This window comes from Leguminivora glycinivorella, chromosome 5 (genome assembly GCF_023078275.1).
Source record: "Leguminivora glycinivorella isolate SPB_JAAS2020 chromosome 5, LegGlyc_1.1, whole genome shotgun sequence".
Taxonomy (NCBI): domain Eukaryota; kingdom Metazoa; phylum Arthropoda; class Insecta; order Lepidoptera; family Tortricidae; genus Leguminivora; species Leguminivora glycinivorella.
Window position 1 is genome coordinate 7,989,076 of NC_062975.1, and position 27,809 is coordinate 8,016,884.

Here is a 27,809-nt window from a genome sequence, read left to right on the forward strand (position 1 = left end):
GTAACAATTTGGTCAAATTTTCAACCTTTTATTTAACTTTCAAAAAAAAGCTCTCATTGAAACTTCAAAACGAAATTTTCCGGGTTATTTGGTGGCTACGAAAGAAATGAAAAGAACTACAAACAACTACAAACGATTCTGCACCAGAATCAATCAAGAAAACGAAGAAATTTAGAACTTTTTTTTTATTTGGTCTCCTCCATAATAAAAGATTACAACGGCCGATCGTTGTGAAATGCAGTTTTCTAAAAAAAATTAAGGGCTTGTTTTCCAACTACAAATGAAATGAAAAGAACTACAAACCTCTAGAGACCGGTCCGAACAAGAATCAATAACAAAAGTTACGAATTTCCCCTATACATTCCTTAATATTGAAGTGTCATTGAGTTTTTGGTGAAATGAAAATTTTGGTCTTATTTGGCAACTACAAACGAAACGAAAAGAACTACAAACCTTTCCAAGCCATTCTGCACACGAATCAATCGTAAAAGTAACAACTTGATCAAATTTTCAACCTTTTATTGAACTTTCAAAAAAAGCTCTCATCGAAACTTCAAAACGAAATTTTCCGGGTTATTTGGCGGCTACGAAAGAAATGAAAAGAACTACAAACAACTACAAACGATTCTGCACCAGAATCAATCAAGAAAACGAAGAAATTTAGAACTTTTTTTTTATTTGGTCTCCTCCATGTAAAAGACTACAACGGCCGATCGTTGTGAAATGCAGTTTTCTAAAAAAATTAAGGGCTTGTTTTCCAACTACAAATGAAATGAAAAGAACTACAAACCTCTAGAGACCGGTCCGAACAAGAATCAATAACAAAAGTTACGAATTTCCCCTATACATTCCTTAATATTGGAGTGTCATTGAGTTTTTGGTGAAATGAAAATTTTTGGTCTTATTTGGCAACTACAAACGAAAAGAAAAGAACTACAAACCTCTCCGAGCCATTCTGCACACGTATCAATCGTAAAAGTAACAACTTGATCAAATTTTCAACCTTTTATTGAACTTTCAAAAAAAGCTCTCATCGAAACTTCAAAACGAAATTTTCCGGGTTATTTGGCGGCTACGAAAGAAATGAAAAGAACTACAAACAACTACAAACGATTCTGCACCAGAATCAATCAAGAAAACGAAGAAATTTAGAACTTTTTTTTTATTTGGTCTCCTCCATGTAAAAGACTACAACGGCCGATCGTTGTGAAATGCAGTTTTCTAAAAAAAATTAAGGGCTTGTTTTCCAACTACAAATGAAATGAAAAGAACTACAAACCTCTAGAGACCGGTCCGAACAAGAATCAATAACAAAAGTTACGAATTTCCCCTATACATTCATTAATATTGAAGTGTCATTGAGTTTTTGGTGAAATGAAAATTTTTGGTCTTATTTGGTAACTACAAACGAAACGAAAAGAACTACAAACCTTTCCAAGCCATTCTGCACACGAATCAATCGTAAAAGTAACAACTTGATCAAATTTTCAACCTTTTATTGAACTTTCAAAAAAAGCTCTCATCGAAACTTCAAAACGAAATTTTCCGGGTTATTTGGCGGCTACGAAAGAAATGAAAAGAACTACAAACAACTACAAACGATTCTGCACCAGAATCAATCAAGAAAACGAAGAAATTTAGAACTTTTTTTTTATTTGGTCTCCTCCATGTAAAAGACTACAACGGCCGATCGTTGTGAAATGCAGTTTTCTAAAAAAATTAAGGGCTTGTTTTCCAACTACAAATGAAATGAAAAGAACTACAAACCTCTAGAGACCGGTCCGAACAAGAATCAATAACAAAAGTTACGAATTTCCCCTATACATTCCTTAATATTGAGTGTCATTGAGTTTTTGGTGAAATGAAAATTTTTGGTCTTATTTGGCAACTACAAACGAAAAGAAAAGAACTACAAACCTCTCCGAGCCATTCTGCACACGTATCAATCGTAAAAGTAACAACTTGATCAAATTTTCAACCTTTTATTGAACTTTCAAAAAAAGCTCTCATCGAAACTTCAAAACGAAATTTTCAGGGTTATTTGGCGGCTACGAAAGAAATGAAAAGAACTACAAACAACTACAAACGATTCTGCACCAGAATCAATCAAGAAAACGAAGAAATTTAGAACTTTTTTTTTATTTGGTCTCCTCCATATAAAAGATTACAACGGCCGATCGTTGTGAAATGCAGTTTTCTAAAAAAAATTAAGGGCTTGTTTTCCAACTACAAATGAAATGAAAAGAACTACAAACCTCTAGAGACCGGTCCGAACAAGAATCAATAACAAAAGTTACGAATTTCCCCTATACATTCCTTAATATTGAAGTGTCATTGAGTTTTTGGTGAAATGAAAATTTTTGGTCTTATTTGGCAACTACAAACGAAACGAAAAGAACTACAAACCTTTCCAAGCCATTCTGCACACGAATCAATCGTAAAAGTAACAACTTGATCAAATTTTCAACCTTTTATTGAACTTTCAAAAAAAGCTCTCATCGAAACTTCAAAACGAAATTTTCCGGGTTATTTGGCGGCTACGAAAGAAATGAAAAGAACTACAAACAACTACAAACGATTCTGCACCAGAATCAATCAAGAAAACGAAGAAATTTAGAACTTTTTTTTTATTTGGTCTCCTCCATGTAAAAGACTACAACGGCCGATCGTTGTGAAATGCAGTTTTCTAAAAAAAATTAAGGGCTTGTTTTCCAACTACAAATGAAATGAAAAGAACTACAAACCTCTAGAGACCGGTCCGAACAAGAATCAATAACAAAAGTTACGAATTTCCCCTATACATTCCTTAATATTGGAGTGTCATTGAGTTTTTGGTGAAATGAAAATTTTGGTCTTATTTGGCAACTACAAACGAAACGAAAAGAACTACAAACCTTTCCAAGCCATTCTGCACACGAATCAATCATAAAAGTAACAATTTGATCAAATTTTCAACCTTTTATTTAACTTTCAAAAAAAGCTCTCATCGAAACTTCAAAACGAAATTTTCCGGGTTATTTGGTGGCTACGAAAGAAATGAAAAGAACTACAAACAACTACAAACGATTCTGCACCAGAATCAATCAAGAAAACGAAGAAATTTAGAACTTTTTTTTTATTTGGTCTCCTCCATGTAAAATACTACAACGGCCGATCGTTGTGAAATGCAGTTTTCTAAAAAATATTAAGGGCTTGTTTTCCAACTACAAATGAAATGAAAGAACTACAAACCTCTAGAGACCGGTCCGAACAAGAATCAATAACAAAAGTTACGAATTTCCCCTATACATTCCTTAATATTGAAGTGTCATTGAGTTTTTGGTGAAATGAAAATTTTTGGTCTTATTTGGCAACTACAAACGAAACGAAAAGAACTACAAACCCCTCCAAGCCATTCTGCACACGAATCAATCATAAAAGTAACAATTTGGTCAAATTTTCAACCTTTTATTTAACTTTCAAAAAAAAGCTCTCATTGAAACTTCAAAACGAAATTTTCCGGGTTATTTGGTGGCTACGAAAGAAATGAAAAGAACTACAAACAACTACAAACGATTCTGCACCAGAATCAATCAAGAAAACGAAGAAATTTAGAACTTTTTTTTTATTTGGTCTCCTCCATATAAAAGATTACAACGGCCGATCGTTGTGAAATGCAGTTTTCTAAAAAAAATTAAGGGCTTGTTTTCCAACTACAAATGAAATGAAAAGAACTACAAACCTCTAGAGACCGGTCCGAACAAGAATCAATAACAAAAGTTACGAATTTCCCCTATACATTCCTTAATATTGGAGTGTCATTGAGTTTTTGGTGAAATGAAAATTTTGGTCTTATTTGGTAACTACAAACGAAACGAAAATAACTACAAACCTTTCCAAGCCATTCTGCACACGAATCAATCGTAAAAGTAACAACTTGATCAAATTTTCAACCTTTTATTGAACTTTCAAAAAAAGCTCTCATCGAAACTTCAAAACGAAATTTTCCGGGTTATTTGGCGGCTACGAAAGAAATGAAAAGAACTACAAACAACTACAAACGATTCTGCACCAGAATCAATCAAGAAAACGAAGAAATTTAGAACTTTTTTTTTATTTGGTCTCCTCCATGTAAAAGACTACAACGGCCGATCGTTGTGAAATGCAGTTTTCTAAAAAAATTAAGGGCTTGTTTTCCAACTACAAATGAAATGAAAAGAACTACAAACCTCTAGAGACCGGTCCGAACAAGAATCAATAACAAAAGTTACGAATTTCCCCTATACATTCCTTAATATTGGAGTGTCATTGAGTTTTTGGTGAAATGAAAATTTTTGGTCTTATTTGGCAACTACAAACGAAAAGAAAAGAACTACAAACCTCTCCGAGCCATTCTGCACACGTATCAATCGTAAAAGTAACAACTTGATCAAATTTTCAACCTTTTATTGAACTTTCAAAAAAAAGCTCTCATCGAAACTTCAAAACGAAATTTTCCGGGTTATTTGGTGGCTACGAAAGAAATGAAAAGAACTACAAACAACTACAAACGATTCTGCACCAGAATCAATCAAGAAAACGAAGAAATTTAGAACTTTTTTTTTTGGTCTCCTCCATATAAAAGATTACAACGGCCGATCGTTGTGAAATGCAGTTTTCTAAAAAAAATTAAGGGCTTGTTTTCCAACTACAAATGAAATGAAAAGAACTACAAACCTCTAGAGACCGGTCCGAACAAGAATCAATAACAAAAGTTACGAATTTCCCCTATACATTCCTTAATATTGGAGTGTCATTGAGTTTTTGGTGAAATGAAAATTTTTGGTCTTATTTGGTAACTACAAACGAAACGAAAAGAACTACAAACCTTTCCAAGCCATTCTGCACACGAATCAATCGTAAAAGTAACAACTTGATCAAATTTTCAACCTTTAATTGAACTTTCAAAAAAAAGCTCTCATCGAAACTTCAAAACGAAATTTTCCGGGTTATTTGGCGGCTACGAAAGAAATGAAAAGAACTACAAACAACTACAAACGATTCTGCACCAGAATCAATCAAGAAAACGAAGAAATTTAGAACTTTTTTTTTATTTGGTCTCCTCCGTGCGAAAGACAACGGGCGACTGTTGTGAAATGCAGTTTTCTAAAAAAAATTAAGGGCTTGTTTTCCAACTACAAATGAAATGAAAAGAACTACAAACCTCTAGAGACCGGTCCGAACAAGAATCAATAACAAAAGTTACGAATTTCCCCTATACATTCCTTAATATTGGAGTGTCATTGAGTTTTTGGTGAAATGAAAATTTTTGGTCTTATTTGGCAACTACAAACGAAACGAAAAGAACTACAAACCTCTCCGAGCCATTCTGCACACGTATCAATCGTAAAAGTAACAACTTGATCAAATTTTCAACCTTTTATTGAACTTTCAAAAAAAGCTCTCATCGAAACTTCAAAACGAAATTTTCAGGGTTATTTGGCGGCTACGAAAGAAATGAAAAGAACTACAAACAACTACAAACGATTCTGCACCAGAATCAATCAAGAAAACGAAGAAATTTAGAACTTTTTTTTTATTTGGTCTCCTCCATAAAAAGATTACAACGGCCGATCGTTGTGAAATGCAGTTTTCTAAAAAAAATTAAGGGCTTGTTTTCCAACTACAAATGAAATGAAAAGAACTACAAACCTCTAGAGACCGGTCCGAACAAGAATCAATAACAAAAGTTACGAATTTCCCTATACATTCCTTAATATTGGAGTGTCATTGAGTTTTTGGTGAAATGAAAATTTTTGGTCTTATTTGGCAACTACAAACGAAAAGAAAAGAACTACAAACCTCTCCGAGCCATTCTGCACACGTATCAATCGTAAAAGTAACAACTTGATCAAATTTTCAACCTTTTATTGAACTTTCAAAAAAAAGCTCTCATCGAAACTTCAAAACGAAATTTTCCGGGTTATTTGGCGGCTACGAAAGAAATGAAAAGAACTACAAACAACTACAAACGATTCTGCACCAGAATCAATCAAGAAAACGAAGAAATTTAGAACTTTTTTTTATTTGGTCTCCTCCATGTAAAAGACTACAACGGCCGATCGTTGTGAAATGCAGTTTTCTAAAAAAAATTAAGGGCTTGTTTTCCAACTACAAATGAAATGAAAAGAACTACAAACCTCTAGAGACCGGTCCGAACAAGAATCAATAACAAAAGTTACGAATTTCCCCTATACGTTCCTTAATATTGAAGTGTCATTGAGTTTTTGGTGAAATGAAAATTTTTGGTCTTATTTGGTAACTACAAACGAAACGAAAAGAACTACAAACCTTTCCAAGCCATTCTGCACACGAATCAATCGTAAAAGTAACAACTTGATCAAATTTTCAACCTTTTATTGACCTTTCAAAAAAAGCTCTCATCGAAACTTCAAAACGAAATTTTCCGGGTTATTTGGCGGCTACGAAAGAAATGAAAAGAACTACAAACAACTACAAACGATTCTGCACCAGAATCAATCAAGAAAACGAAGAAATTTAGAACTTTTTTTTTATTTGGTCTCCTCCATATAAAAGATTACAACGGCCGATCGTTGTGAAATGCAGTTTTCTAAAAAAAATTAAGGGCTTGTTTTCCAACTACAAATGAAATGAAAAGAACTACAAACCTCTAGAGACCGGTCCGAACAAGAATCAATAACAAAAGTTACGAATTTCCCCTATACATTCCTTAATATTGGAGTGTCATTGAGTTTTTGGTGAAATGAAAATTTTTGGTCTTATTTGGCAACTACAAACGAAAAGAAAAGAACTACAAACCTCTCCGAGCCATTCTGCACACGTATCAATCGTAAAAGTAACAACTTGATCAAATTTTCAACCTTTTATTGAACTTTCAAAAAAAGCTCTCATCGAAACTTCAAAACGAAATTTTCCGGGTTATTTGGCGGCTACGAAAGAAATGAAAAGAACTACAAACAACTACAAACGATTCTGCACCAGAATCAATCAAGAAAACGAAGAAATTTAGAACTTTTTTTTTATTTGGTCTCCTCCATATAAAAGATTACAACGGCCGATCGTTGTGAAATGCAGTTTTCTAAAAAAAATTAAGGGCTTGTTTTCCAACTACAAATGTAATGAAAAGAACTACAAACCTCTAGAGACCGGTCCGAACAAGAATCAATAACAAAAGTTACGAATTTCCCCTATACATTCCTTAATATTGGAGTGTCATTGAGTTTTTGGTGAAATGAAAATTTTTGGTCTTATTTGGTAACTACAAACGAAACGAAAAGAACTACAAACCTTTCCAAGCCATTCTGCACACGAATCAATCGTAAAAGTAACAACTTGATCAAATTTTCAACCTTTTATTGAACTTTCAAAAAAAGCTCTCATCGAAACTTCAAAACGAAATTTTCCGGGTTATTTGGCGGCTACGAAAGAAATGAAAAGAACTACAAACAACTACAAACGATTCTGCACCAGAATCAATCAAGAAAGCGAAGAAATTTAGAACTTTTTTTTATTTGGTCTCCTCCATGTAAAAGACTACAACGGCCGATCGTTGTGAAATGCAGTTTTCTAAAAAAAATTAAGGGCTTGTTTTCCAAATACAAATGAAATGAAAAGAACTACAAACCTCTAGAGACCGGTCCGAACAAGAATCAATAACAAAAGTTACGAATTTCCCCTATACATTCCTTAATATTGGAGTGTCATTGAGTTTTTGGTGAAATGAAAATTCTTGGCCTTATTTGGTAACTACAAACGAAACGAAAATAACTACAAACCTTTCCAAGCCATTCTGCACACGAATCAATCGTAAAAGTAACAACTTGATCAAATTTTCAACCTTTTATTGAACTTTCAAAAAAAAGCTCTCATCGAAACTTCAAAACGAAATTTTCCGGGTTATTTGGCGGCTACGAAAGAAATGAAAAGAACTACAAACAACTACAAACGATTCTGCACCAGAATCAATCAAGAATACGAAGAAATTTAGAACTTTTTTTTTATTTGGTCTCCTCCATGTAAAAGACTACAACGGCCGATCGTTGTCAAATGCAGTTTTCTAAAAAAAATTAAGGGCTTGGTTTCCAACTACAAATGAAATGAAAAGAACTACAAACCTCTAGAGACCGGTCCGAACAAGAATCAATAACAAAAGTTACGAATTTCCCCTATTCATTCCTTAATATTGAAGTGTCATTGAGTTTTTGGTGAAATGAAAATTTTTGGTCTTATTTGGCAACTACAAACGAAACGAAAAGAACTACAAACCCCTCCAAGCCATTCTGCACACGAATCAATCATAAAAGTAACAATTTGGTCAAATTTTCAACCTTTAATTTAACTTTCAAAAAATAGCTCTCATTGAAACTTCAAAACGAAATTTTCCGGGTTATTTGGTGGCTACGAAAGAAATGAAAAGAACTACAAACAACTACAAACGATTCTGCACCAGAATCAATCAAGAAAACGAAGAAATTTAGAACTCTTTTTTTATTTGGTCTCCTCCATGTAAAATACTACAACGGCCGATCGTTGTGAAATGCAGTTTTCTAAAAAATATTAAGGGCTTGTTTTCCAACTACAAATGAAATGATAAGAACTACAAACCTCTAGAGACCGGTCCGAACAAGAATCAATAACAAAAGTTACGAATTTCCCCTATTCATTCCTTAATATTGAAGTGTCATTGAGTTTTTGGTGAAATGAAAATTTTTGGTCTTATTTGGCAACTACAAACGAAACGAAAAGAACTACAAACCCCTCCAAGCCATTCTGCACACGAATCAATCATAAAAGTAAAAATTTGGTCAAATTTTCATCCTTTTATTTAACTTTCAAAAAAAGCTCTCATTGAAACTTCAAAACGAAATTTTCCGGGTTATTTGGTGGCTACGAAAGAAATGAAAAGAACTACAAACAACTACAAACGATTCTGCACCAGAATCAATCAAGAAAACGAAGAAATTTAGAACTTTTTTTTTATTTGGTCTCCTCCATAATAAAAGATTACAACGGCCGATCGTTGTGAAATGCAGTTTTCTAAAAAAAATTAAGGGCTTGTTTTCCAACTACAAATGAAATGAAAAGAACTACAAACCTCTAGAGACCGGTCCGAACAAGAATCAATAACAAAAGTTACGAATTTCCCCTATACATTCCTTAATATTGGAGTGTCATTGAGTTTTTGGTGAAATGAAAATTCTTGGTCTTATTTGGTAACTACAAACGAAACGAAAATAACTACAAACCTTTCCAAGCCATTCTGCACACGAATCAATCGTAAAAGTAACAACTTGATCAAATTTTCAACCTTTTATTGAACTTTCAAAAAAAAGCTCTCATCGAAACTTCAAAACGAAATTTTCCGGGTTATTTGGCGGCTATGAAAGAAATGAAAAGAACTACAAACAACTACAAACGATTCTGCACCAGAATCAATCAAGAAAGCGAAGAAATTTAGAACTTTTTTTTTATTTGGTCTCCTCCATGTAAAAGACTACAACGGCCGATCGTTGTGAAATGCAGTTTTCTAAAAAAATTAAGGGCTTGTTTTCCAACTACAAATGAAATGAAAAGAACTACAAACCTCTAGAGACCGGTCCGAACAAGAATCAATAACAAAAGTTACGAATTTCCCCTATACATTCCTTAATATTGGAGTGTCATTGAGTTTTTGGTGAAATGAAAATTTTTGGTCTTATTTGGCAACTACAAACGAAAAGAAAAGAACTACAAACCTCTCCGAGCCATTCTGCACACGTATCAATCGTAAAAGTAACAACTTGATCAAATTTTCAACCTTTTATTGAACTTTCAAAAAAAAGCTCTCATCGAAACTTCAAAACGAAATTTTCCGGGTTATTTGGCGGCTACGAAAGAAATGAAAAGAACTACAAACAACTACATACGATTCTGCACCAGAATCAATCAAGAAAGCGAAGAAATTTAGAACTTTTTTTTTTATTTGGTCTCCTCCATGTAAAAGACTACAACGGCCGATCGTTGTGAAATGCAGTTTTCTAAAAAAAATTAAGGGCTTGTTTTCCAACTACAAATGAAATGAAAAGAACTACAAACCTCTAGAGACCGGTCCGAACAAGAATCAATAACAAAAGTTACGAATTTCCCCTATACGTTCCTTAATATTGAAGTGTCATTGAGTTTTTGGTGAAATGAAAATTTTTGGTCTTATTTGGTAACTACAAACGAAACGAAAAGAACTACAAACCTTTCCAAGCCATTCTGCACACGAATCAATCGTAAAAGTAACAACTTGATCAAATTTTCAACCTTTTATTGAACTTTCAAAAAAAAGCTCTCATCGAAACTTCAAAACGAAATTTTCCGGGTTATTTGGCGGCTACGAAAGAAATGAAAAGAACTACAAACAACTACAAACGATTCTGCACCAGAATCAATCAAGAAAACGAAGAAATTTAGAACTTTTTTTTTATTTGGTCTCCTCCATATAAAAGATTACAACGGCCGATCGTTGTGAAATGCAGTTTTCTAAAAAAAATTAAGGGCTTGTTTTCCAACTACAAATGAAATGAAAAGAACTACAAACCTCTAGAGACCGGTCCGAACAAGAATCAATAACAAAAGTTACGAATTTCCCCTATACATTCCTTAATATTGGAGTGTCATTGAGTTTTTGGTGAAATGAAAATTTTTGGTCTTATTTGGCAACTACAAACGAAAAGAAAAGAACTACAAACCTCTCCGAGCCATTCTGCACACGTATCAATCGTAAAAGTAACAACTTGATCAAATTTTCAACCTTTTATTGAACTTTCAAAAAAAAGCTCTCATCGAAACTTCAAAACGAAATTTTCCGGGTTATTTGGCGGCTACGAAAGAAATGAAAAGAACTACAAACAACTACAAACGATTCTGCACCAGAATCAATCAAGAAAACGAAGAAATTTAGAACTTTTTTTTTATTTGGTCTCCTCCATATAAAAGATTACAACGGCCGATCGTTGTGAAATGCAGTTTTCTAAAAAAAATTAAGGGCTTGTTTTCCAACTACAAATGTAATGAAAAGAACTACAAACCTCTAGAGACCGGTCCGAACAAGAATCAATAACAAAAGTTACGAATTTCCCCTATACATTCCTTAATATTGGAGTGTCATTGAGTTTTTGGTGAAATGAAAATTTTTGGTCTTATTTGGTAACTACAAACGAAACGAAAAGAACTACAAACCTTTCCAAGCCATTCTGCACACGAATCAATCGTAAAAGTAACAACTTGATCAAATTTTCAACCTTTTATTGAACTTTCAAAAAAAAGCTCTCATCGAAACTTCAAAACGAAATTTTCCGGGTTATTTGGCGGCTACGAAAGAAATGAAAAGAACTACAAACAACTACAAACGATTCTGCACCAGAATCAATCAAGAAAACGAAGAAATTTAGAACTTTTTTTTTTTTGGTCTCCTCCATGTAAAAGACTACAACGGCCGATCGTTGTGAAATGCAGTTTTCTAAAAAAAATTAAGGGCTTGTTTTCCAACTACAAATGAAATGAAAAGAACTACAAACCTCTAGAGACCGGTCCGAACAAGAATCAATAACAAAAGTTACGAATTTCCCCTATACATTCCTTAATATTGGAGTGTCATTGAGTTTTTGGTGAAATGAAAATTCTTGGTCTTATTTGGTAACTACAAACGAAACGAAAATAACTACAAACCTTTCCAAGCCATTCTGCACACGAATCAATCATAAAAGTAACAATTTGGTCAAATTTTCAACCTTTAATTTAACTTTCAAAAAATAGCTCTCATTGAAACTTCAAAACGAAATTTTCCGGGTTATTTGGTGGCTACGAAAGAAATGAAAAGAACTACAAACAACTACAAACGATTCTGCACCAGAATCAATCAAGAAAACGAAGAAATTTAGAACTCTTTTTTTATTTGGTCTCCTCCATGTAAAATACTACAACGGCCGATCGTTGTGAAATGCAGTTTTCTAAAAAATATTAAGGGCTTGTTTTCCAACTACAAATGAAATGATAAGAACTACAAACCTCTAGAGACCGGTCCGAACAAGAATCAATAACAAAAGTTACGAATTTCCCCTATTCATTCCTTAATATTGAAGTGTCATTGAGTTTTTGGTGAAATGAAAATTTTTGGTCTTATTTGGCAACTACAAACGAAACGAAAAGAACTACAAACCCCTCCAAGCCATTCTGCACACGAATCAATCATAAAAGTAACAATTTGGTCAAATTTTCATCCTTTTATTTAACTTTCAAAAAAAAGCTCTCATTGAAACTTCAAAACGAAATTTTCCGGGTTATTTGGTGGCTACGAAAGAAATGAAAAGAACTACAAACAACTACAAACGATTCTGCACCAGAATCAATCAAGAAAACGAAGAAATTTAGAACTTTTTTTTTATTTGGTCTCCTCCATATAAAAGATTACAACGGCCGATCGTTGTGAAATGCAGTTTTCTAAAAAAAATTAAGGGCTTGTTTTCCAACTACAAATGAAATGAAAAGAACTACAAACCTCTAGAGACCGGTCCGAACAAGAATCAATAACAAAAGTTACGAATTTCCCCTATACATTCCTTAATATTGGAGTGTCATTGAGTTTTTGGTGAAATGAAAATTCTTGGTCTTATTTGGTAACTACAAACGAAACGAAAATAACTACAAACCTTTCCAAGCCATTCTGCACACGAATCAATCGTAAAAGTAACAACTTGATCAAATTTTCAACCTTTTATTGAACTTTCAAAAAAAAGCTCTCATCGAAACTTCAAAACGAAATTTTCCGGGTTATTTGGCGGCTATGAAAGAAATGAAAAGAACTACAAACAACTACAAACGATTCTGCACCAGAATCAATCAAGAAAGCGAAGAAATTTAGAACTTTTTTTTTATTTGGTCTCCTCCATGTAAAAGACTACAACGGCCGATCGTTGTGAAATGCAGTTTTCTAAAAAAAATTAAGGGCTTGTTTTCCAACTACAAATGAAATGAAAAGAACTACAAACCTCTAGAGACCGGTCCGAACAAGAATCAATAACAAAAGTTACGAATTTCCCCTATACATTCCTTAATATTGGAGTGTCATTGAGTTTTTGGTGAAATGAAAATTTTTGGTCTTATTTGGCAACTACAAACGAAAAGAAAAGAACTACAAACCTCTCCGAGCCATTCTGCACACGTATCAATCGTAAAAGTAACAACTTGATCAAATTTTCAACCTTTTATTGAACTTTCAAAAAAAAGCTCTCATCGAAACTTCAAAACGAAATTTTCCGGGTTATTTGGTGGCTACGAATGAAATGAAAAGAACTACAAACAACTACAAACGATTCTGCACCAGAATCAATCAAGAAAACGAAGAAATTTAGAACTTTTTTTTTATTTGGTCTCCTCCATATAAAAGATTACAACGGCCGATCGTTGTGAAATGCAGTTTTCTAAAAAAAATTAAGGGCTTGTTTTCCAACTACAAATGAAATGAAAAGAACTACAAACCTCTAGAGACCGGTCCGAACAAGAATCAATAACAAAAGTTACGAATTTCCCCTATACATTCCTTAATATTGGAGTGTCATTGAGTTTTTGGTGAAATGAAAATTTTTGGTCTTATTTGGTAACTACAAACGAAACGAAAAGAACTACAAACCTTTCCAAGCCATTCTGCACACGAATCAATCGTAAAAGTAACAACTTGATCAAATTTTCAACCTTTAATTGAACTTTCAAAAAAAAGCTCTCATCGAAACTTCAAAACGAAATTTTCCGGGTTATTTGGCGGCTACGAAAGAAATGAAAAGAACTACATACAACTACAAACGATTCTGCACCAGAATCAATCAAGAAAGCGAAGAAATTTAGAACTTTTTTTTTATTTGGTCTCCTCCATGTAAAAGACTACAACGGCCGATTGTTGTGAAATGCAGTTTTCTAAAAAAAATTAAGGGCTTGTTTTCCAACTACAAATGAAATGAAAAGAACTACAAACCTCTAGAGACCGGTCCGAACAAGAATCAATAACAAAAGTTACGAATTTCCCCTATACATTCCTTAATATTGGAGTGTCATTGAGTTTTTGGTGAAATGAAAATTTTTGGTCTTATTTGGCAACTACAAACGAAGAGAAAAGAACTACAAACCTCTCCGAGCCATTGTGCACACGTATCAATCGTAAAAGTAACAACTTGATCAAATTTTCAACCTTTTATTGAACTTTCAAAAAAAGCTCTCATCGAAACTTCAAAACGAAATTTTCAGGGTTATTTGGCGGCTACGAAAGAAATGAAAAGAACTACAAACAACTACAAACGATTCTGCACCAGAATCAATCAAGAAAACGAAGAAATTTAGAACTTTTTTTTTATTTGGTCTCCTCCATGTAAAAGACTACAACGGCCGATAGTTGTGAAAAGCAGTTTTCTAAAAAAATTAAGGGCTTGTTTTCCAACTACAAATGAAATGAAAAGAACTACAAACCTCTAGAGACCGGTCCGAACAAGAAACAATAACAAAAGTTACGAATTTCCCCTATACATTCATTAATATTGAAGTGTCATTGAGTTTTTGGTGAAATGAAAATTTTTGATCGTATTTTGCAACTACAAACGAAACGAAAAGAACTACAAACCTTTCCGAGCCATTCTGCACACGAATCAATCGTAAAAGTAACAACTTGATCAAATTTTCAACCTTTTATTGAACTTTCAAAAAAAAGCTCTCATCGAAACTTCAAAACGAAATTTTCCGGGTTATTTGGCGGCAACGAAAGAAATGAAAAGAACTACAAACAACTACAAACGATTCTGCACCAGAATCAATCAAGAAAACCAAGAAATTTAAAACTTTTTTTTTATTTGGTCTCCTCCATGTAAAATACTACAACGGCCGATCGTTGTGAAATGCAGTTTTCTAAAAAATATTAAGGGCTTGTTTTCCAACTACAAATGAAATGAAAAGAACTACAAACCTCTAGAGACCGGTCCGAACAAGAATCAATAACAAAAGTTACGAATTTCCCCTATTCATTCCTTAATATTGAAGTGTCATTGAGTTTTTGGTGAAATGAAAATTTTTGGTCTTATTTGGCAACTACAAACGAAACGAAAAGAACTACAAACCCCTCCAAGCCATTCTGCACACGAATCAATCATAAAAGTAACAATTTGGTCAAATTTTCAACCTTTTATTTAACTTTCAAAAAAGCTCTCATTGAAACTTCAAAACGAAATTTTCCGGGTTATTTGGTGGCTACGAAAGAAATGAAAAGAACTACAAACAACTACAAACGATTCTGCACCAGAATCAATCAAGAAAACGAAGAAATTTAGAACTTTTTTTTATTTGGTCTCCTCCATATAAAAGATTACAACGGCCGATCGTTGTGAAATGCAGTTTTCTAAAAAAAATTAAGGGCTTGTTTTCCAACTACAAATGAAATGAAAAGAATTACAAACCTCTAGAGACCGGTCCGAACAAGAATCAATAAGAAAAGTTACGAATTTCCCCTATACATTCCTTAATATTGAAGTGTCATTGAGTTTTGGGTGAAATGAAAATTTTTGGTCTTATTTGGCAACTACAAACGAAACGAAAAGAACTACAAACCTTTCCAAGCCATTCTTCACACGAAGCAATCGTAAAAGTAACAACTTGATCAAATTTTCAACCTTTTATTGAACTTTCAAAAAAAAGCTCTCATCGAAACTTCGAAACGAAATTTTCAGGGTTATTTGGCGGCTACGAAAGAAATGAAAAGAACTACAAACAACTACAAACGATTCTGCACCAGAATCAATCAAGAAAACGAAGAAATTTAGAGCTTTTTTTGTATTTGGTCTCCTCCATGTAAAAGACTACAACGGCCGATCGTTGTGAAATGCATTTTTCTAAAAAAAATTAAGGGCTTGTTTTCCAACTAAAAATGAAATGAAAAGAACTACAAACCTCTAGAGACCGGTCCGAACAAGAATCAATAACAAAAGTTACGAATTTCCCCTATACATTCCTTAATATTGGAGTGTCATTGAGTTTTTGGTGAAATGAAAATTTTTGGTCTTATTTGGCAACTACAAACGAAACGAAAAGAACTACAAACCTTTCCAAGCCATTCTGCACACGAATCAATCGTAAAAGTAACAACTTGATCAAATTTTCAACCTTTTATTGAACTTTCAAAAAAAAAAGCTCTCATCGAAACTTCAAAACGAAATTTTCCGGGTTATTTGGCGGCTACGAAAGAAATGAAAAGAACTACAAACAACTACAAACGATTCTGCACCAGAATCAATCAAGAAAACGAAGTAATTTAGAACTTTTTTTTATTTGGTCTCCTCCATGTAAAAGACTACAACGGCCGATCGTTGTGAAATGCAGTTTTCTAAAAAATATTAAGGGCTTATTTTCCAACTACAAATGAAATGAAAAGAACTACAAACCTCTAGAGACCGGTCCGAACAAGAATCAATAAGAAAAGTTACGAATTTCCCCTATACATTCCTTAATATTGAAGTGTCATTGAGTTTTTGGTGAAATGAAAATTTTTGGCCTTATTTGGCAACTACAAACGAAACGAAAAGAACTACAAACCCCTCCAAGCCATTCTGCACACGAATCAATCGTAAAAGTAACAAATTGGTCAAATTTTACATCTTTTTTTATCGGTCACAATTCACTCCATATAAAAGACATCAACGGGATCTGAAGGTTATTATTCGTATTTCATTTTGGATTTTTCCGAGTTTAATGGCCACTACAAATGAAAAAACGAGAACTACAATCAACTACAAACGATAATTAACAACAATCAACAATAAAAATATAAGATTTCAAAAGTGGGGTGCTGCGATTTTTCTTACCCCCCTAACTTTTTTTGGGTTCAACTACAAATGAAATCTTTTGAACTACAATCAACTACAAACGAACCTCTATCAGAAAAAAAAAATATAAAAAAATTCGTCAAGGTCGGGCGCCAAGTTCACATAGGTAATTAAGTGCCCTTCATTCGCCATCCAATTAAGATTTTAATCGGTTAAAAAGTTCCCGGTAGCGCAAACAATTTAATAAGGTTACTTTAGCGTACGAAACAATTCAATTTAATTTACTTTGCGACAAGATATTGCAGATTTCAATAATTAACTACCTATATTGGCGAAGGGAGTCTTGTACTATGAAAAGTATTATTTGTACGTTCATACAACAAAATAAATCCCTGTAAAAAGAAGTAACAGTCTATTAGAAACTGTCACCTTTATATATGTAGGTACATTATACATGCTTCATTTAAAAATAAAACCATTTCTAAAGTACAGATTTACAGAAATACATTTAATTTAAAAGAAAACAGTATTTAGAGCAACAGTCTTGGAATTAAAATACATCCATACTAATATTATAAATGGGAAAGTGTGTGTGTCTGTTTGTTTGTCCGTCTTTCACGGCAAAACGGAGTGACGAATTGACGTGATTTCTTAAGTGGAGATAGTTGAAGGGATGGAGAGTGACATAAGTTACTTTTTGTCTCTTTCTAACGCTAGCGAAGCCGCGGTCAAAAGCTAGTATGAAATAAATGTAGAATCATGTCATTCAACCAAATAATTCTTAAAGTCCTATTCGCAGGTAACAAAAGGCCTATAGAAAAACGTGTAACAGGTGTTCGAAATTCTTACAAATCCGCCAGAAAACGCTGTAATAACGTTTACAATAATGAAAATAGATTGAATCGATATACTCATTTCATCAATTCCAGCGGCCGCTCTCGCAAATGATAACCCTGGTCCTTTCAGGTGAAGCAATATTTATGTGCAAGGTACCCTCTTTCCATCTTCTAAATTATTTATTTTACGATCCTACTGAGTGTCCGGATCCCGTTTCAAGGAAACAGCCATAAATTGTCATAGCCTAGATAGAGAAGTATAAAGGTTTTCCTTAAGCACTCGAGGGATATATCCCTTCGAGTTGAGAAACGGTATTTTATTGGCGTTGGAACTTGTTGATTATGTTGGGAACGTTGGTGCATCTAGCTATAGGTACCATCAGAAGGGTTGAGTTGAATGATTCCACAGTTGGATGAATCAACTTTTTCTTGTCTGTTATTGCCATGGTTACGGTCTCCTGGGACACGCTGGTTTTATGCAAAAATATGCTACTTAAACTATGCAAACATGCATTTTTCTGGTGTTAACAATCCCTTTCCTTAATTTGCCACCTACAAACATGGACTACATGCATGCTTGCATAATTTCAGTAACATAATTTTTCATAAAACCAGCGTGACGACTGATGCGCCGACGGAAAGTTTCCAAAATTCTGAAATTTTCACATAGGAAAACTTCGGAAACTTTCCATACTTTCTATGGACAATTTTATTGTATGGATGGAAACTTTCCATTTAATAAATTTAAATTCCCTTTATTTTTCGTGAAAGTTTCGTGAATTTTTCAAGATTTTTTTTGGAAAGTTACCGCAACTTGCACATCACTAAGCGTGACTCAGGGGACCGTAACCATGGCATTAACAGACAAGAATAAGTTGATTCACCCAGTTGGGTAACGTAACTACGCTGAGTGCAATATCTAACGGAATGATTCGAACTATAATGTATTAAAATATTTTGTAATACTTAAACAGAAACGTTTAGTTATTTCGACTTCCTATCAGTAGGAAAGAAAAATATTTAGCAATTTCAGAATCTGGCTATCGTTATTATCATGTTGTTGCAGTAGGAACTTGCATGTCGATGAAAGAACATTTTCCGTGCTTATGTTGAATGCTTGCTTGTGCCATGAATAAATTTAATATAATTATCGCCACTCGTTTCAAAATGTATTGTAAATAAATACAAATAACTAAAATTGTTGTGTGCGTGATTTCAACTCAAATGGACAACAATACTAAAACAGTTCATAAAGAGTGAAGATCCACTCGAGGGGCGGTGACCTCTCGCACGGTCATCAAATATAAGGGTTTCAATTAATCCTAATAAATTATTAACATTGAGGGCCAGTTGGGCTCGCATGGGATCCGCACGGGTCGCGGTCCCTAACACCTTGTAAACCTTTACACTTTGTCAGGTATCCAATCGATAACGAGGCAACGACTAAAAGCGATTCTATTTTTCCGGGTCTCACGCAAAATGGCCCGGCTCCGGACTAAGGCAACAAATATTACGATTTCAAGGTATGATGATGTATGATGATGTATGACCGTGATGACGGGTCGGTAATCACGTGACGCTTTGAATTGAAAACGATCCGACCGTTCCAAATTATATTTCATACCCCGAAACGTGTTATTAATCTCAGCAACAAGTACGACCGAGATATTCTCATTTTGAAAATGCCTCCCTCCAGGCATAATGTTCTACAAAACTTCATATAAATTCACGATTGAAAATGAGCGACATTTTCTGTATATTACCCCCTAGAGGCTAGAAGGAGTTTGCTACCAGAGTTACTCTCGGTGTCACCGCTCGCTGCCAAAGTTCTGAATAGTTTGAGTACAATAGGTTTCTAACCACCCCCAAGCGAATAGCTCCTATTATGCTTTCTTGCCTCAAATTTTAAATTATGAATAGTTTAACAGCCGACTTTCACATTATTCAAAATGAATTTCGATGTAGGCCTCAGGGAGAATAATGCGGTAAGAATAATTTTCAATAATTTCAAGTTTTTGGCATGAATGATGTAACATAATAGATTTTTTGTGTTAAAAGATTTCATAAAAATTAAAATAATGTATGAGGCGCGAATATCTACCATTTGATTCGTAATTTGTACCTACATGTTCACGTGGAAGTACTCTTGGGAAATATTTAGAAGCGAAAAGTTTTGACAGCTGCCTTTAATCCACCCAATTAGAGTTCAATAGGGAATTGTAATAATGTAAATAGACCAAGTCACCTTCATTAGTTACTCGTAGCCTCGGAATATCAAGGCAAAATTCCTTACCAAAAGGGTAGAGGTGCTTAAACCTTTTATTTTTATTACGACTCACAGGCGTATTCTATCGTATTACCACAGAATACATATTAGTACAGTAATACATCCACCTGAATCTATCAAACTGATAGATCGTAATATCTACAAGGCCGGCCGCTTTTGTTATCAGAGTGTAGGTACTATAATCACCATTTGTAGTTTCCTGAGAAATGATAAAGCCAATCGCACGCCCGTACTAAAACCGATGGGCTACAATAACTAGTCGAACGTGGCGTCTTTGATCAGCCGGCGTATCATGCTGCCAATTTCATCACTTATCCACGTGGATAAAGCATCCGTCACGCTTTAGCAAGTATTTCAGTGTGAGAGTGACAGATGTCTTATCCAGGTGGATAAGTGATAAAATTGGCAGCATGATACGCCGGCAGGCTTCAACCAGCGATCTCCTACCAGTCACAAGCTCATACAGTTATGCCACCAGCGCTTTCGTTGCTTGAGCTTACTTACCATTTGTCATCTCCTTCTAGATGATAAAGTCCGTCTGCATGGAGTCTGTAGCACGCCTGCACTAGCGCCGCCTGGGGAGACCCAGGTTTCACTAGCGTCTCGAACGTGTCCTCTTTGATTAGGATTCAACCTGCATCCTCCGTCACACGCTCATACAGTTATGTCACCAGCGCTTTCGTTGCTTTCGCTTACTTACCATTTGTCATCTTCTAGATGATAAAGTCCGTCGGAGTGGACTCTGTAGCACGCCTGCACTAGTGCCGCCTGGGGAGACCCAGGTTACACTAGTTACTAAAACGTGTCCTCTTTGATCAGTCTTTAACGTGCGGTGCGACCTCCGTCACACGCTCATACAGTGATGCCACCAGCGCTTTCGTTGCTTTAGCTTACTTACCATTTGTCATCTTCTAGATGATAAAGTCCGTCAGAGTGGACTCTGTAGCACGCCTGCACTAGTGCCGCCTGGGAAGACCCAGGTTACACTAGTTACTAAAACGTGTCCTCTTTGATTAGTCTTTAACGTGCGGTGCGACCTCCGTCACACGCTCATACAGTGATGCCACCAGCGCTTTCGTTGCTTTAGCTTACTCACCATTTATCATCTCCGTCTAGATGATAAAGTCCGTCTGCATGGAGTCTGTAGCAAGCCTGCACTAGCGCCGCCTGGGGAGACCCAGGTTTCACTAGCTACTCGATCCTGTCCTCTTTGATCAGGCTTCAACCTGCGACCTCCATCACACGCTCATACAGTGATGCCACCAGAGCTTTCGTTGCTTTAGCTTACTTACCATTTGTCATCTCCTTCTAGATGATAAAGTCCGTCGGAGTGGAGTCTGTAGCACGCCTGCACTAGGGCCGCCTGGGGAGACCCAGGTTTCACTAGCGTCTCGAACGTGTCCTCTTTGATCGTGAACGGGAGCACTGGCTGGTAGGATGATGCGTCGCCACCGATGAGACACTGGGAAAAATGGTTACAGGTAAATACAAAATAAATGTTATTATTTCAGGAAGCACACATGACGCCTATTGAATTTATGTTATGCATAATCAAATACAAGCTGATACTTTAGTAATTTTGCAACAGAAGCATGGTTTTAATAACTACTTTTTGACGATATACCTATCCTATGTCATGTCAAACTACTACCACGGGCAGAGTTTAAACAATTTAAAAGAGCAGTCTATCTTCTATTAGTTATTCAATTAGACTTAGTAGATCTTCGAAAATAAATAATTCAATAGAGGGTATACCTAAGATAGCAACCAAACTAATTAAATTTACTTTAGCTTTATTTGGATACAGACTACCCAGACTATATTACAATTAAATTATCCGTTTTACATTTTTTCAAATAAATATTGAGACAGCCTTCTGTTATTCTTTAATTCCACAAAAAAACAGAAAAAATGGTGTCACTCGGCTTAGTCTAGCTCATTTAAATTAATCGTGTCTTCGTTCCGCCGCGGCTCGGATAACAAAGAGGACTTCATTTTATTATGAGGCTAAAGTAGGGAAGAGTACAAAGTGTTATTTATTTTTATTCTGCTGACTTTTTGTACAATGAGATTGTGACAACTCAATTTATTAGGCCCGTTTTTATTGCATTAGGGTTTAGGGTCAGTTGGGGCTAACTGTTTTACATTTTACATTTATTTCAGAATAGAGCGATATAAATTTGATATCTAAATTTGCTATGCGTTGTATTTAAATTGGAAAAAGCAATAAAATATAACGCGTTTTCAATAAATCGTACTGAATGAAAATGGATGATGAACATACAATTGAACGGATCGGGTGATTACATGTTTATTTACACATACTGTACATTTATTTTTATTTTTTAATTTGTTGAATGAAATAGTTATTTGTTAACAAGGGGGCAAAGTTGTATTTTAACGCCGGGTGTGGAATTGAAAAACGAGCAAGTGAAAGGATTCTATAGTTGAAGGTTCGAGAATAGAATCCTGAACCTGCGAGTTTTTTAACACACGAGAAGTAAAATACATTTGCACCCGAGTGTATTTAACACAAAACTTTTCCCCTCACTATAGCGAGGAAACTACAATGCAAAAAAAACCGGTCAAGTGCGAGTCGGACTCGCTCACCGAGGGTTCCGTACAAACTTTCAATAGTTGAATCATCAAAATGTTATTCATAGAACTCTACAGATTTTACTAAATCCCTCAAGACTCAATTTCCCACATAACAAGCAATATTTTAATATACAATTTTATTGGTAGACAACGTCCAAATAAAATCAAGACTATTCGGCTTCAATAGTTTACGACTTATCTTACTTAAATGTCGCAACGACGCTCCTGAACCGACCTCATTATATCAGGAAAAATGCGATGTAGGAAATGAGCGTTCAACGTACAGCGACATCTATCGGCAAATTGAGTAAACTAATGCGCGCGAGCTAGTATGGAAGATGATTTTTATGGAATAATTGTTTATTGCGTGAACCGATTTTAACCATTTTGTCTCTATTTGAAAGCAGGTAATTTCATTGTTATTTTGTTAAAAAATACAGGTACAATAAACACCCGCAAGGGTGTTGAAATTGAAAATGTAAATCTGAAAGGTTTTTTATAAATAAATAAAAAAGTTTTCAAGATACGTGTACGATTTTATTTTTCCTGTAATATTCATTATAATACCCATGTTTGGTGAAAATTTCATACATTTATGTTGGTAAACTTCGGAGATAAGGGGGGGGAACGGTATTTTTTTTTACATTTTCCTTCAAAAAGCTTTTTTTTTCCACAACCAAAAAATTATAAAAAATAGTTTTGATATGTACAATTTGAGCTCTTTCTAACGATACCCCACTTGACCTAGTTACTTGAAATTTTCAGTTTGCCCCCTTTCATTTTGGCCATTTTCTATCATTTATATTAATTAATTAAAAAAAAAAATACTTTCAACTTGTAGAGGTTCACAATGTTTATAACTATTCCAAATTTCATATCGATAGTATAAGTAGTTCTCGAGATATTTAACAATGTGACAGACGGACAGACAGACGGACAGAGTCGCACCATAAGGGTTCCTGTTGTACCTTTTTGGTACGGAACCCTAAAAATGCGTTTTATCACTGCTTTCAGTAGTTGCACAGGTGGTAAATCATCTTTATTACTAGATTCACCTACTTTTATCAATTTTAAAGCAGTTAATTTGACTTTATACAAGGTCACATTACTTTACCCACTAGTGGATAAAATGCGTTTTTACCCGCTGGTATTAAAGGACAAAACACGTGTTTCCGAGCTAGTGAGGGGAAAAATATCTATAACTAGCTTTTGCCCGCGGCTTCACTCGCATTATAAAGAGAAAAAAAGTAGCCTATGTCACTCTCCATCCCTTCAACTACCTCCACTTAAAAAATCACGTCAATTCGTGGCTCCGTTTTGCCGTGAAAAACGGACAAACAAACAGACACACACACTTTCCCATTTATAATATTAGTATGGATAATAACTTTGGAATAAGGCACTGGTCCCACCGCGAGCTAGTAAACTATGAGCTATCAAAACGAACAAAAGATAATCACTCCCACGTAATTAAAAGAGACACGGCGATGTTTATAGTTACTCGCCCAGCGGTGAGCTATCAATATCGCCGTGTGTCTCCTTTATTTGCACGGGAGTGGTGCTTATCTTTTGATCGTTTTTATAGCCGATAGCTCATAGCTTACTAGCTCGCGGTAAGACCTAGCACATGATGGCCGCGGGAGTATGTCGCCGCGAGATAGATAACACGTCTTTGTCTAATTGTATTAATGACAAAAGGACAGGTAGTCTATCTCGCGGCGACATACTCTCGCGGCCATCATGTGCTAGGCCTGCAGTGCCTAAGAAGGGCTGTAAGTAAACGATTATATAAATATAAATCATAACCTAGCTTTTGAAGGAGGGAGTAATGAGAGGGGAAATATACATAGAAAATAATTGATAGCACACGCACACTTTGACACTTTATAATTAATAGCAAAATGAATAGTAACTAGAATTTGTATGTATCTTTAAACCTACCAACCAAATGTTATGGAAAACCTGCACAAGCACACTCGCGCGTGAGAGCGCAAGCTGTGCTGGAGCTGGTGGTCCACCACCAGGCCTCGATATTAGTTTCGTTAATTTTTGTACAAAATTAAAATAACAGGTAAATAGGCAAATAACCTATATAAATTGAGCAGGGAATCGATCGTAATGCATGGACAAGTAGGTCGTTAGGTGGAGCAATCACCAGATCCCAGTGAAGTAGCGCAGCTGTTCAAAGGGAAAATCAAACAAAAGGCACGCCTACGAGTACACATACGAGTCGAGTACATATGGTAACGCATCAAATAGTAGGTACAGTCAGCATCAATAGTAGCGGATGAAACAACGCACCAAAAGTATCTGATATAATGAATAACTTACTTAAAGTATACAGGATGAAATAAAAAGACCGTTCAAACTTTGCATAGTGACTTTTGAGGTCATAATGAAAAACTTTTATTATGAAATCGCGAAAAAAACAATTGGCTGTTCCATAGAAATGAGCGGCGTCATGACGGTCGAAATGTATGAAACAGCAAAATTTTTTTGCGATTACAACATTAGTTCCACAGTAAAAGTTGTTCATTATGACCTCAAAAGTCATTATGCGAAGTTTGAACGGTACTTTTTAGGGTTCCGTAGTCAACTAGGAACCCTTATAGTTTCGCCATGTCTGTCTGTCCGTCCGTCCGCGGATAATCTCAGTAACCGTAAGCACTAGAAAGCTGAAATTTGGTACCAATATGTATATCAATCACGCCAACAAAGTGCAAAAATAAAAAATGGAAAACAATTATTTATTAGGGTACCCCCCCCCTACATGTAAAGTGGGGGCTGATATTTTTTTTTCATTCCAACCCCAACGTGTGATATATTGTTGGATAGGTATTTAAAAATGAATAAGGGTTTACGAAGATCGTTTTAAGATAATATTAATATTTTCGGAAATAATCGCTCTTTATAGTTTTGCCATGTCTGTCTGTCCGTCCGTCCGTCCTCAGTAACTGTAAGCACTAGAAAGCTGAAATTTGGTACCAATATGTATATCAATCACGCCAACAAAGTCCAAAAATAAAAAATGGAAAAAAATGTTTTATTAGGGTAGCCCCCCTACATGTAAAGTGGGGGCTGATTTTTTTTTTCATTCCAACCCTAACGTGTGATATATTGTTGGATAGGTATTTAAAAATGAATAAGGGTTTACTAAGATAGCTTTATGATAATACTAATATTTTCGGAAATAATCGCTCCTAAAGGAAAAAAAAGTGCGTCCCCCCCCTCTAACTTTTGAACCATATGTTTAAAAAATATGAAAAAAATCACAAAAGTAGAACTTTATAAAGACTTTCTAGGAAAATTGTTTTGAACTTCATAGTTCAGTAGTTTTTGAGAAAAATACGGAAAACTACGGAACCCTACACTGAGCGTGGCCCGACACGCTCTTGGCCGGTTTTTATTTCACCGCGTAGATAAATCTGTACAGTTCGCAGTAAGAATTGTCAATGATTAATTATATTGTTTGTGTATAGACATTAGGCACACATCTCTTCTTTAAAGGTTACAGAATGGTAGTTACTTCTAAAGCGTTATTTAATTCGCGTTTTTAAGCGTTGTTTAAGCGTAATTTATATAAGTATTAGTATTCACCCTTTGTTATGTTTGATGTCACGATTATATTTGTCTCTGTTAGCTATTATTTCTCCTGCACCAAACATATATGTCTCTGTTTAACCCAATGGTTGACTGTTAGAGAATGCCTTTTGGCATTATAAGTCCGCCATTTGTACATGTTTCTTTGGTTGTGCAATAAAGTTTAAATAAATAAATAATCCGCTCCTTTTTATGCTGACTGTACTGCGTTTGAAACATCCTCGTACTCGTGGCACTCGTCAAACTCATTCCCGATACACGCTTCATCTAAAGTTGGACTTGAGCCTGTTTGATTAAATGGTTCTGTTCTACTCGAAAATGAAACATCTTATCCACAGAACTATATTTAGATAGAAGAATCAAGTTCATCTATTTGTATAGGGGCCGAGCGTGTCAAATTTTGTACTGAATTTGTTTCTTGCCTGTAATTTTAAATATATCTCAGGCTCTTGATTGTTCATAATTTTTGTGTTGTTGCAATTGAATATCACGTAACGAGACATTTTTTATGTTTTGATTGACTTCAACTTACAAAAATTGACGCCCGAAAGCTGCAAGCTGCGATTAAAGACGGACAGCTCAGTGGATTTCACTGAGTTCATTTGACACGCTAAGTAGATACGTTTGCTTGATCTATGGTATATATGACATCTGTGATCTTATCTCATTGTTTAATACAGCAATGAATAAATGGTATTGAATTGAAATTATAGTTTCCACTACGTCACGCGAAGAAGTGAAAAATGTTTTCTTACTTCAGTCACGTTTTAACGTTAGAGTATTGAACGGACTTATTGGATTTTACTTATTTCCTACTTCTCTAGCACAACTTGCCTTGTCGCGCGCGAGTCCATACTTGAAGTCGTGCTTGATGTATGGACTCGCGCGCGACAAGGCAAGTTGTGGTAAAGGGTCTGATGTGGAGAGAGAAGAGATTAGCTATTATAATTCTCAGTAGACTGAACCCAAATGCCAGCCGGCGCCGAGCGAAACGCAGTCTGGCTCTGTCTCGACAATACGGAAGAGCGATAGAGATAGCTAGTTACGATAACGATATTATCGTAAACGTTTGTGTTTTTGTTCAACGGACGGTGTATTTGTGTTTTTTAATATTTTTTTTCTGAAAACGCCCAGGATCTACCTACTGCAATAGGAAGATTTTAGATGAAAACTGTGAACTTACGAGGAAGTAGCCAGCCTTGGAGGTGTCGTTGCAACACCGGATCTCGTCGAGTAAATGCCGCAGCAGCGCGGGACTCGACTCATCGCCGCCGTCCGTGCCATAGTGCATGTCCAGGAACTCGATCTGGAACAAAACGGACGTTTTTTATGATAAATATAGGCAAACGAGCAGACGAGCCGCCTGATGGGAAGCAATATACGCAACATGAACGGATCCATTTATGCGTTGCCGACCTTTAAGAACACTAAATACCTGCTTCTTGAAGAAACCCATGTTATAGCGCCAGGGTAGAAGGCAGGTGGACCAAAATGTTGACCGAATGGTGGCCGCTATCGGATGTAAGAAGCGCCTGGCATCCGTTGGCTCGTTGGGTGGACGACATTCGAAAAACTGCGGGGCACTTCTGGATGAGATTAGCCCAGGACCGAGATAAGTGGCGTACACGAAGGGAGGCCTAATATGCTCAGCAGGCCTAGCACATGATG

General features: G+C 35.3%; 1 protein-coding gene across 4 annotated transcripts in view; it reads right to left on the reverse strand.

Moving 5' to 3' along the window:
• The window catches only part of LOC125226075 (protein qui-1), a 210,568-nt gene that overhangs the window by 100,092 nt on the left and 82,667 nt on the right, over positions 1-27,809 (reverse strand). For all 4 annotated transcript variants that reach the window (XM_048129922.1, XM_048129919.1, XM_048129920.1 and 1 more), the window contains 2 exons: positions 27,325-27,447; positions 21,236-21,405 (listed from right to left, as the gene is read on the reverse strand). In XM_048129922.1, the coding sequence (XP_047985879.1) occupies positions 21,236-21,405; positions 27,325-27,432 (278 nt within the window). In that variant the 5' untranslated portion in view covers positions 27,433-27,447. The remainder of the gene's footprint in view (positions 1-21,235; positions 21,406-27,324; positions 27,448-27,809) is intronic.